The 13,138-nt window shown below is 39.6% G+C and overlaps 1 protein-coding gene across 3 annotated transcripts in view; it reads left to right on the top strand.

Moving 5' to 3' along the window:
• Nucleotides 1-13,138, top strand: part of LOC133490857 (retinoic acid receptor RXR-alpha-A) — a 97,928-nt gene that overhangs the window by 59,987 nt on the left and 24,803 nt on the right. For 2 of the 3 annotated variants that reach the window (XM_061801429.1, XM_061801430.1), the window contains exons 4-5: nucleotides 9,024-9,174; nucleotides 11,518-11,697. In XM_061801429.1, the coding sequence (XP_061657413.1) occupies nucleotides 9,024-9,174; nucleotides 11,518-11,697 (331 nt within the window). Of the gene's footprint in view, nucleotides 1-1,413; nucleotides 1,631-9,023; nucleotides 9,175-11,517; nucleotides 11,698-13,138 lie in introns of those variants that run through there. The other variant, XM_061801431.1, reaches the window with a different exon arrangement.

The following is a 13,138-nucleotide window of genomic DNA, read 5'->3' as shown; positions in this document are numbered from 1 at the left end:
CAGTTTTCTCTTACTTTTGCAATTCAGCCATCTATTAGCCCGGTGCTTTTTAAGCCTAGTTAGAAAAGTCGATCTGTATTGCTCAGAAAGGGACACATACAAAATAAGGCATCTCTTTTGTAGAATTTCTGAAAGTAGATGTACTATTTGGGTGGATAACCTACCATAAGGAGTTTGCAAGTGGGCAGTTCTTTGGGCTTTAATCTTTAAGGACCCTCCAATTGTCAAAGCAACTGAAAGATATTACTAAGCAGGCATGGAACTGGTGCATATTGTGAGACTATGTGGCTTTTTTAATGTTTTGTTGTTGTTGAAAGAACCTTTAAATGTGGACCAGTGTTTCCTCCATTTTACGGTTTGTTGTTTACATGGGGTCAACAATACAGAGCAATGGAGAGTGTGGTAAGGAAGTGAAGAAACGTGGACAAGCAGGGTGGAACAGTTGGCGGAAGGTGTCTGGTGTTCTATGAGACAGAAGAGTCTCCGCTAAGATGAAGAGCAAAGTTTATAAAACAGGAAGCTGGAATAGAGGTAGCAGAAATGAAGATGTTGAGGTTCTCCCTCAGAGTGAATAGGTTGGATGGGATTAGAAATGAGCTCATTCGAGGGACAGCCAAAGTTGGATGTTTTGGAGACAAGGTTCGAGACAGCAGACTTTGATGGTTTGGATGTGTTCAGAGGCGAGAGAGTGAGTATATTGGTAGAAGGGTGCTGAGGATGGAGCTGCCTGGCAAAAGAGCAAGAGGAAGAGCAAAGACAAGGTTGATGGATGTTGTGAGGGAGGACATGAGGACAGTAGGTGTTAAAGAAGAGGAGGCATGAGATAGGCTTTGAAGGAAAAAGATGACACGCTGTGGCGACCCCTAATGGGACAAGCCGAAAGAAAAAGAAGTTGCTTAGTCTACGTTATACCTATTGTGCTTCCTCCCACTGTAATGTTTCTGAATGCTGTACTCTAACCACTAACAAGCCATGTAATAACACTCAGTATGACTTAAAATCTAAAAAGTGTTTTGGGATACAAACACAGAAAAGACACTCATTTGACAAAGGTGTAGTTTTCAAGAAATGATGCATAGGCTAAATGACTCAACAGCAACGGTGATTTTATGCACCGCTTTTTGATATGTATTCTTGTTTTGGCAAGGGTCGCTTTGCAACTGAAACACAACATGTCCCAAATAGTTAAATGAGAGAGAGAGAGAGGAGAGAGGAGAGAGACGAGAGAGAGAGAGAGAGAGAGAGAGAGAGAGAGAGAGAGATCGAGAGAGAGAGAGAGAAGAGAGAGAGAGAGAGATGAGAGAGAGAGAGAGAGAGAGAGAGAGAGAGAGAGAGAGAGAGACGAGAGAGAGAGAGAGAGAGAGAGAGAGAGAGAGAGCGAGCGCTTCCTGTGTGGGAGTCATAAAGGTCCATTCCCTGTCTTTGATGGGCCTTGCTGCAGTCACTCGGCATGACATCATGGTTGCGGGACTATTGGCTGCACAAAGGAGCTCTGTGTACACTCTCTGGAGAACAGTTAAGACTCTCTAATGTCAATCAACCGCCAAATGGATGGGGGACAAGAGTTTTCACAGCCAAAGTTGTTTCCAGGTGGCAATTAGAAGCAGCTCGCTCCCCACCCCCACCACTGGTAATTTAACAAAGTATCACCACCAACAAAATTTAGTAAAAGTTCTATTTAGAGCATACTTGCATATTTTATAGAATTGGATTTTTTTTTCCTGCTCTGCTCCCATTTTGCCATGTTTACTGCAGCTGTTTGCTGTTAATCCAAACTCAATGCTTAAAACTACCCCAACTTGGAAGGCATCCATGGAGAAACTTTTGGAGGAGGTGTTGCTTTGATTAACAGAAGCCTAATACATGAGAGACATGAAGAGTAGAGTTGTGGAAAAAGAACAGATGCAACTTTTGAACTAAAATTTTCTGAGAAGCAATTAAAGTGTATTTGGGATGTTATTTTTTTTTTGTTTGTTTTGTTTTTATCCATCATACCAATTAAGGAATGTCATCGCTGTCGACTTGCTGTGTGCACTTGGCGCTGCTATGTCTTTCTAGCGTGTTTAGAATCAGAATCCTCTTTATTTGCCAAGTATGTCAAAACACAAGGAATATGTCGGCGGTTAGTTGGAGCCACTCTAATATGACAGTAATGCGATTTTGACAAGAAATACTTTTGAGACACAAAAACGACAAAAAAACCTTATGGAGAGTCACTAAGCATCTTGTAATTTAATGGCAAGATAGAAGAAGCAGTTAGAATGTCTGCTGGTTTTAGTTGTCATCGTTCGATAGCACATACATACCTGAGGGAAGGATCTGGAAGAGGTGACCAGGATGTGGAGCCTCGAGAGAATTTCGCATGCTCCTGTCATAGTTCTAGCAGTCTGCAAGTCCTCAAGGAGGAGTATGAGTACAGACTGTTTTTCTGGCAGTCCTGATCTGTTTCAGTTGGAGTTTTTTTTGTGCCAGCAACAAACCAGACTCTGATGGGTGAACACGGGGCTAATTTGATGACTGCTGTGTAGAATTGCCTCAACAGCTCCTGTTCCAGGCTGTGCTTTCTCAGAAGGGAGAGGAAGTACATCCTCTAATGGGCCTTTTTTAAGGATGGAGTTAATGTTGGTCTCAGACTTCAGGTCCTGAGAGACTGTCATTCCCAGGAACTTGAAGGTTTTGACCGTTGACACAGGGCAGTTGGATTACATGAGGGGCAGCTGTGGCGAAAGATGCTTCCTAAAGTCCATGATCATCTCTAGTCTTGCTGTGCGTTCAAGTCCAGGTTGTGTTAGCCTCACCAAAGCTCGAGCTGCTTGACTTCCTGTCTATATGCAGACTTTGATGAGGCCGATGACTGCGGTGTCATCTGCGAACCGCGGTGTTCGAGTGTATTTAGGTGCAGTCGTTCATGTACAAAGAGAGAAAAGCAGCAGAGAGAGGACACATCTTTAGGGCTTCCGGTGCTTGTGGTATATGTAGATGAAATGGTGTCCTCCAGCCAACTTTCTGACACCAAATTCTCACTTCCCCCAAATGCATATCCACACATATGAAGTGTCTCACGGTATATTTTCATATCAAAAGTTTTCTGGGAAATAAAACTGAAGAAGATTTTAAATTGTACAATACAACTTCAAGAGCCAAATTCAAAATGCAACTTATTTCCAAAGTGTGACTTTTTTTTTTTATTTTTTGCTGTTATATGACAGGTTTTGGCATATTTCTCCCTCAGTGCTTCAGCGCATAACATTTCTTTGAACCACTCACGAAATGCTGCACATGCTTTTACTTACATGTTGCTTGATTCGTACTTGTTTGTGAAGCCTGCGTAGTTCAAACAGGTGTCTCTCAAGCATATAACCATGTAATTGATCCCAAAGGTTGTCTTATTCTGAATATCGTACCCTGAAGGCCACAGAAGAGGGAACCTATTAACACCCTTCTGTGTGAAACCCAATCCCCCGTTTCTGCTGATTCATGTCCAGATAAGACACCCAAAAGCACACACACTAATAAGGGATAAGAAGAAAGTTCTTATTCGGTCCACCGGTGCTTTGCTAGATAACAAATGTAAATTTGCTTTTAAAAGGAACTAGTCTTCCAATGGTGTGAGGGGGTGAAAGGTGACACAGGGTTATCTTGAGGTTATAGCATGACCTAACCCTGTCCTCACCTTTGTGAAAACAGCTGGTTAGGTGTTGACTCCTGTCAACAGGAGATTTGAGATGCTGTCCATTTTTCTCTCTTATGCAGCATTTCTTAGTTTGGATTCTTGGCATTGTAACATTGGAATTTCTTTCGGTCCACGGTGTGCTACTACATACAGTAAAAAAATGCATGAGAAAAGTCTTTAAAATAGTCGTAAAGAATAATAAGAATGTCTTTATTGCAACCAGTATAATGGAATTAATGCTGTTTCTTTTTCCATGAGGAGAAAAATATATATTATACAATAATAATAGTGTGTCAAAAGGCAATCAGATGTAGTATAAAAAAAGAGGAATGTGAAATTCCTTTTGCAATCTGCCCATTTTCAGTTGAATTACAGCGCTCACCCCCAAAAATTAAATAAGTAGTTTATTGATTCTGGATTTATTGTCCTGAACAGGCAGAACAGAACAGAGGTTAACAGTAGAAACTGCGAGTGTCCACGTTTGGTCTGCCTCCCCGAGGGTGTGTACAGTACAGTGCCTTCCTTAGGCAGCATGCACGTAGGGGAAGATTTGACAGGATTTGACTAAGGTTGCATCACCCAACGTGTGTATCTGGGCGTGTAAATGATGGATTTATGTGGACAGGAGAATGCGCGCAGCCAGAAAAGTGGGCAGCACTGTGCAACTTTTCTGCCTTACCCACACGGGCGAATTTGGCCCCGAGTGCATATGCACCTACATCATATTAGTGAGTTAGGAGGTTTATGTTAGTGGGGATAATTTTAACATTTCTCTATCCGTTTTTACAAATCCAAAGAAAAACTTTCCTCTTTTTCCTAAAACGTTGTCAATGGGTGTTGTACTCTAATACTGTGGAGATAACTTTCTGTAAGTTATAAAAGGTGCCCTTGAACTGGAAAGCAACTGCACTTCCACAAGAGAGTTAGGTATTGAAGAGTGGTACGCTCGGATTTGATGTTTGCTTTTGAAGTGTCTTTCTGAGCAAAGTCTGTGCTCTGAATCAAACTAAGCCCATCTTTAACAGAGGCTTCAACTGTCTCCAATCTTCTTCCCTTTTCTCCTCCACTCACTCTAGGGATGGCTTTTTATCATTTTTTTTTCCAAGCAACGTGTATTCCGTTGCATACTAATTGTTTATAGGGTTAGTGCAGACAAGATCATTCCCTGGTATAGGAATTACAATTGTTACTACTTTTACTTTTCAAACATTTTGTAGTTACTTTATGCATTTAATTTTAGTTTATGTAATAAACAATTGCAACAACTATTGCTCGCGAGTGAGTAAGTGCTCTTTACATGGTGTGGATTCCACTCATTATACAAGAAAATATATTTACAGTATGTGCATTTCAGTCCAATTCCATCTACACCCATTTTTTCTGAATAGTTTGGCATTATGGCCCGGCTACCTGGTGGCACAGATAACTGCTGTATGTTGTTGCATCCATCAGTTGTAAGAATGTCACACCTACAAGTACACATGGGCAGCCAATGTACTGGATGGACCAGCCAAATGTCCGCCTCATCATATTATGTAACAGATCCTGCACATGAAACTTATTCATCTAGGTTATTACATCCACTCATGTTGCACATTGTACTGCAGGGAGTCCTATGTCCTACATTTCCAGTCCTTGAGATTAAATGCCCCTAATTTGTTTATCTCGCTAAGTCTGTAAAAGTTTTCATCCAAGCATTCCACTTCCACTCCCCCTGCCTCTAATAAAACCTAAAAAAATAGAAGCATACAATATTTAAGATGGCATCATCAAGGGATTTCCTAAGATGATAATACTGTACACAACTGGCATAGCGTTCTGCGAGGCAGGTCACATGTATGTGTTGCGGGAGCAAGTTTTCTATTTCCAGTACTGGCCCTGAGCTACTTTAATCTCCCCGACTTGACTCCATCACCATGGACAGAAGAGGGGGTGAAAAGGTTCCCAGCCAGCCTGCCCCACAGCGGGGAGCAGATTGAGATTGAGTTGCAAGTTTACTGAAAATAGATTGTGAATGGAATAGTCTTTTCTGTCAGGCAACAGAGGGTTTGATCGAAACTGTCCCAGCTGAGGAGACTGCTCTGTTAGTGCTAGGCTGCGGGGCAAAAGACTAGACACAAACGTTCAAGTGAGGTAAGATGCGTGTTGTGTGTGTGCGCATGTGTGGGTGCACGCCCGCAGATCTCTTGGGTATGCTGAGATGTGGGTGGGTGCACACTTGCTGCCAAAACTGGTGCCAGACAGTTCATGCAGCTGCGTTGATGACAATGTGTCCTCGGCCAGGCGACGCTACCGAGTGTCACGTGCTGTGTGGCGTGCCACAAACAGTTTTTATTGAGTGACTGACTGACTAATTTTGTTGCGATTTGAAATTTGAATTGTAGTTGAAAGGTGTCGCAACGTCGAATATGTACGAGCGAATCAAAACATGCCATGTTGTAATACATAATCTTTCACAGCAACAACAAAAAAACTTTCCAGGTATTAAACAAGAACCAGCTGGCTACTGCCAAGTCATACAAATACAGTGTGTGTGTAATTATAAATGATTAAAAATAAATTCTGTAAAATTAAACAGGCTTGAAATTGAGGTTGGTGGCCCAGAATCTATAGTCTATAAAAAAAAAAAACTTTGTCAATGCAATTATGGGAATAAACTTTTCCATGACATTCAAATCTTTTGGAAAGGGTCTGTGTGTGTGTTTGTGAATATTGTATCAGATTGTCATTGTGAAGTGAAAACTGTTTTCCAAAACAAAATATGTTATAGAGTGTGTCGCCTCTGCCACAAATATTTTCCATTACAGCTCCATCTTTTTAATCTAAAATACCCTAAGGTCAAAGATAACATTCCTCGATCCTGACATTAATCCAGATCTGAACTAGAATTGTAAATGATATCTTGAGTTTTGAGTATTGTTGTTTTTGTACATTGCTGTTACGTAACAGACTGACCAGACAACCCCAAAAAATTGAAACACAACTTCCAATTCCAGCAGTGGTAGTTTCAGACATACAGAAATGTCACCTTCTGGCAACATCCTCAACTATGTTTTGTTGCAATTGGTTTTCAGGTCTCCACATGTTCCCTCACACACACAGCGAGATTCTGTGACTGTTACAGCTCACGTAAACTGAAATGGAATTGCCATTAGCTGATCTGCGCACAAGAAAAAAAGACCTTCTGAATTTCTTTTTATTAGCAGGAAAAAAAGGCTTGGATGCTTTGACATTGGTACGCTTGTCCTGTATCCTGAATTACCTTTGAGCAAAAAAAAAAACCTATTTGCATTCGTGCTTGCTTGCATGTGTAAGAGAGAGTGTTTTTAAGTGTTGGGGGGAGGGGGTGGGGGCTTTAAACTTTTCAACCGACTGAACCAGCCAAACATTGAAACCCACATGAGCTTTTGATTTTCTAGTCTAGGTCCAACTCAAGTTCCCATGACACCGCACATGTCATGCTGAATTCTGTGAAAAATTCACATTAAAACTTGCAGAAGTTCTCTGGAATGTTCCATTTGATCGGACGGTAAAGTATATGGCCTGGAATATTTAAATCTATGAAGACACAGTACATTATCACTTCGAGCAAGAATGTGCATGACAGCGCTGCACCCCCCAACTCTTGAAGTTGTTGAAGAACAGTTAAGTGTTGAGAGCTTAAAAATGTGAAATGCGATGCCAGGAACATGTGCTGTGTCTGTCTGGACTTGTGGATAATTTTTTACACCTTCTTCATCTTTTACTAGCATAATAGTGTGTTTGTGCGTGCTTGCATACAACTGTTGCATACCACTGTTACCCTACGGTATGTAGTATCTCAAATTATAACTGCTATCTTAAAACTGAATTAGTTTCCCGATCTGGCATGTTTTGGACTGCTTTTTCTATTGTGATTCAATTCACTCGACGATACTGAATAATATGTATATCCATTTCACAAGTTTATATTGTTTAATACTGTACATACACTTAGGGTAAAATGTTTGGTCACAACACTTTTTCTCACACAGTTTCTCATTCAAAAGCACCACAAACCTTTGCCTGGCTGTGTAGTTTGTTTCAAAATGATTAAAGTGTCCCATTTGTCATTGTCCAAGATAGTATAACATACAAATGTGGTTTTCTTTGCAAGAAATTGTTTTTCTTGTTTATTCGGATGACAATCATTGCTGTCTGTGTTGTGTAAATCTCAACAATTGAAGGCATGTCGTAAACACGGGAGCAAAGGTACAGGGATCACCTCAGAAATAACTGTTGAAATATATTTTGCTTACCATACATTTCACATGTATAGATACTGTAATACATTCTAATAGAAGCTCAGTGCATCGGATTTTCGCATTTCTTGCCACACCGTAATGCTTCTCAATACCTTTGGTTGGGTCTAGTCAGCAGATTGGTGCTTTTATTCATTTTCTTCGTCGAATGTTGCTGATGGTGGACTGCAGTAGCTTCATTTCCACTCAATGCATTTTTTTAATAGGATGATTTTTTGCTCCCCTGAAACTGTATGTAGCCAGTTAAAGTAATTAGCCTGCCTTACTCCCTATTTTTGCAAAAGCCACAGAGGGGTCACCTTCTGAAGAAATTTTTATCAAAGCTCAATTTCAGTGAGAAAGGGTAGTCCAATTTAAAGTAGCCTTTAAGATTCCAGATGTACTGCTCCTGAAAAGTATTATTTTATTTCTGATATACTGTTTTTTTTTCTTCGTCAAACATTTAAGAACCAATAGGGCAATGTTTGGAGGATAAATCACAGAGCTCCATTGGTGGAATAGTGTGAAATCCGAGTAATAGAATTTTAGATCTGAAACAAAACAAATACAAACTACACTTTTGCCAAATCATTTACCTTGTTCCTCACAATCTTCTGACTGGCACCAAACTGAAAAAGTTGATAAAGATACTTGAGGACCACCAGTCTTTTTTTTTTTTTCTTTTTTGCTTCAATTCTAAGTCATCTTCACAGTAACATCTGTAGGATAGTCCTCACATTCTTAAGCTGTTTTATTTTTCAGGAAATGAAAACCTCTACAAAAAGGAAAAACTTTTGCAACTAGTTGGTTAATTGATACTGGCTAAAATCTAAATCATGTAATTCGCTCATAGATGGTGACAGAACTCTGGAAGTTTATGAAATTGGGGCAAACTTTCTGGTTGTGCTTCAAACTGCCCATCTTTTAGGGTGTTTGAACTCAAAGCTACCACTGTATACTCAATCAGCCAAATTATGGAACGTGTACCTTTTAATGGGAAGTGTCTGTTGATTGTGTTTTTTTTTTTTTTCCTTCTGCGGGACTGTTTTGTGACCTGTTGCTGTATCTGTTTGTGTATGTTGATGTTCCAGCTGAACTCGCCAATGAACTCGGTCAGCAGCACAGAGGACATTAAGCCCCCGCTGGGCATCAATGGCGTGATGAAAGTACCCGCTCAGCCCTCTGGCACAGCGCTGTCGCTCACCAAACACATCTGTGCTATCTGCGGGGACCGCTCCTCAGGTGAGTGGCTGTGATGATGACATACTTGATGTGTATCGTGATGCACATGCAGATTTGCGTGAAGCGAAAACACAAAGGGCCTGATTTACAAAATTGCACGTTTACCCTCACGGATTGTGATTGCTGAAGGTGGCCGTCTTGTGTCTGATATACTAAGATTGCAATCTTTTCTGAAGAACCCGAATAGTAGGGACTAAATTACATGTTCATGTTCAGATTGCATAAGCTTTTGGCAGCTGTTGTAAAAGTGGTGGCTCTGCTGTACTTAAAAGAGGGTTTTGCGTTTTAGGTACCGCTAATGGTTTTCACCAAAACAAAGTTTTAAGTGTTGCATTTGGAGGGGTTAATGGAAGACAAAGAAACGGCTACAAAAAAGAAATCCCTGCGACAATTTTGGAGAAACCAGCAACTGCATAAAACCCATCTTTTTTTTTTGTTTTTTTTTTCCCACTCACCCCAAATGTGTTTGAATTGGATGTATGTGCCCATCCTACGGACGGCACACTTGAAAAACTTATCTCAGATAGGCCAGCACCAATTGTAACCATACACTGAAGTCATATGACTCGGATGCGAGGAAATGCAGAGTTGGAAGTCATCGGTGATATTGCATGACTCCGTCTTGTGACTGCCCTTTATTTTTTTTTTTCCTGCGTTACATTGTGACAGCTGTGTGTTACGTTGCGCTTGCCTTTTAGAAGTGGTATTTAAAGACGCAAAATCAGCCATCGCAATACATCTCAGGTTAGATAAATCACATTGCATTTGTTAAAATAATCTATTTGCATTTAATGTACTCCTCTGACCACATTTAAAATGAACTGCGTGGCTATGTTGCGCATTTGGCAGGGACAGTCCTGGGTGTGCCTGGGTAGTAGATGCAGGTTCCACATCTATTTGCATGAGTAAATAAGTTGACGCCCGTTTTTTCAAAGTTTTGTTAGACCACATTGCTTCTCTACAGCATCGCATTTTGGACTATTCCATACGTTCAACATTTTGGGATTTTTTTTTTTTTTGTGAAGGCCCCTTTGCTGGTTTGTTTTTAAAAAAGACAAATTCTGCATCCAATTATGTTCCTTTTTCACCTGTAGTGTAATAAACAGTCCCTAATCCCAATACCATTAATCACACATTTTATGCATTCATTATAAATGACCTAAAACAAAAACTGTTTTCTGTTTTTTTTTGCCAATTTGGGAAATGTTTTCTTTTAATATAGCTATAAATTACATGATCCTTGTTATATAAAAATAACACAGTGTCCCCACTAATTACAGGATCTTAGTAAATGGGCAGAAAATGTGACTTCTAAGAAAGTTTTTGTAAGAGGAAGGAAAGTTGTCTCAGTAGAAATTGCAGTTACCAAACTAAAATAAAAATGTAAAAACAAAGCTAACCTAAAATGTTGCTGTTGTTGTAGTCTCATCTTAAGCAAACTTTCTGTATTGACAAAGTAGGGAATAAACTTTCGTTATAGACCACACTGATTTTTGATTTTGTAGTATATTGGGTTGTATACTGGGAGGGGTCGATTTTAATATGTAAAGAACTTTGGATTTGCATTTTATGTATTAATAGTGCCATTCAAATAAATGTTGATTGCTCAACAGACCCTTGTACGGATAAGCGGCTTGGAAAATGGATGGATGGATGGATGATTAATATTTTTCTTTCACAGCGACGTTTTTTTTTTTTGTCCATACATTTGGTCATTACATGTTTATGTATACCTTTAGTCCTTCTTTGATTTAGTTAATAATTTTGGTTGGTCACTTTAACCATACGAACAACATCACAGTGTACTGTGAACTCCCCAGAGGCATCCTGCAAAGGTGTGTAATATTTTTAGACGATAAATATTAAAAGGCCACTGTCAAAATTCGAAACTGGAGTAATTCAGTGAAAAAGCCATCCAATGCCATTGATGCCACATGGAACCAAAGGGAACAAATCCTTACTATAAGGCCATGCTTCATTTAACAGTGCTTGGAGGTGCTCTTTATTATCTTTGCTATCTGACCAGAAGAGGACTAACAAAGAATTGCTTGAAGCTGAAGAATTTATACGGTTGATCTACAATAAATGGCAAAGAGGGGATGTTGAGCGTAGTGAAGAACCAAAGTCTTCCTTACCATAACACAACACCAGTCTGTGGGGGCTAGGTCTTTGGCTTGTATCTTTTTCCCAAGGCCAACTCTTGGTGAATGAACGTGTTCATTTTTTCATGTTACTGTGGTTGTTATTATTGCCATATATTTTGTTTTTATTGAGTTGTGCCTATGTGTCAGGGAAATATCAGCACTATTGACAAACCACACCTCTCTATCTCATTCTCCTCAGGTAAACACTACGGTGTATACAGCTGTGAGGGCTGCAAGGGTTTCTTCAAAAGGACAGTGCGCAAAGACCTGACCTACACGTGTCGTGACAACAAGGACTGCGTCATTGACAAACGCCAGAGGAACCGGTGCCAATACTGCCGCTACCAAAAGTGTTTAGCCATGGGCATGAAGAGAGAAGGTACAGCACATACCGTTGAGGATAGTCACACTTACGTACTTCCCTCCCCTTACTTCAACTAATACAAACGTTATACCCTTAAACAGACAAAACTGTCCAACTGTCATGTCAGTAGGATAAAAAACTTAAATACCAGTAAAAACCTATCTGCTCAGAAAGTGTAGAACATGGTTTAGATCACGGTTGTCAAATAAATTTTTGTCGTGGGCCGCATCAGAGTTATGGTTTCTTTTGGAAGGCTTTTAGTAACTTGAACCTATATAAATGTATGATCACCTCGTATTATTACATAGACACAAGAAATTGATGGTTAATGTTATCAGATAATCGGAAGCCAACCCTACAAAATGTTTGATCAACTCTTATTCTATTTATTTCAAAATTGCCAAAAAAAAATGCTTTCAATATATCAGTTTATTGTCTATGTATGTTCATAACAGTCAAGACAATTTGCAATATTGGTATTTAAGCCAGAAACATGAAGTCGATCCAGGCTTTGCTTTCATGGGCCACAAGAAAATTATGTGGTGGGCCGGATTTGGCCCCTAGGCCTTGAGTTTGAAACCTCTCCTTTAGCAAGACAAAATGTTTTTCAATACATTTCGTTTGACCTTAAATCTACTGCTTTTTTATTTAAAAAAAACAAAAAAACATATACTTGAATTACAATGTCCATCCAGGCTAACTTTGCTTGAACAATACTGCTGATCTGATAATTTTTTTTTTTTTTCAAATTGGCTCAAAATATAAAACATAGTCTATCAGAAAAGCATTTGCAGAGCTATTAGCCATTAGAGTGTCATTCCTGTCAGAGTCAAAACTGCTCCAACTCAACCTGGAGCACACGACGCAGCTGCTGCAAAACTACTTTCATACGAATCATACATTGTTCGTATTACCTTGTAATAATCTTTAATTGACCACATGGTTGACTTGATTCCAGCAGGACTAATCATAGATGAAATCCATTAGTAGTTGTGGCTAGTGCAAAATATTTGTCCTGAGAATGAATGCAAGATAAAAAGCAATGAAAGAGTGTAATGTATAACACATTTAAAAACAATAAATGTGATATTAAAGTTATTAATGTTTTAGTTTCTTAAAGAGCGTATACAATCATTTTGTAGCAGTTTAGTTGTTTCTGTCTTGTTTGCCACAATAAGTTGAAAATAATTGTTGTACTATTAAAAAGATCTTTAAGTATTGCTTTTTGGAAAACTATTGTTTTCTGCTTTTGCGACTGGAAGAATCCCCGCCTTGCTGTATATGGAAAGTCTGTACGGAGTTTATGAGAAGAGGCTGTCCTGAGGGACAGATGTTATGATGGTTGGAGATTTGAAAACAGAAACGGAGGCGTGTGAACCTCTCCTCCTTCCATTACATCCTCTGGCTCTTTGCGATCACAGCCCAGTTGATTCTGAGAAACTTGGGAATGGTTTGG

Source organism: Syngnathoides biaculeatus, chromosome 17, assembly GCF_019802595.1.
Source record: "Syngnathoides biaculeatus isolate LvHL_M chromosome 17, ASM1980259v1, whole genome shotgun sequence".
Taxonomy (NCBI): domain Eukaryota; kingdom Metazoa; phylum Chordata; class Actinopteri; order Syngnathiformes; family Syngnathidae; genus Syngnathoides; species Syngnathoides biaculeatus.
Note: the sequence above shows the minus strand (reverse complement) of the source record. Positions and strands in the feature narration are given on the sequence as shown.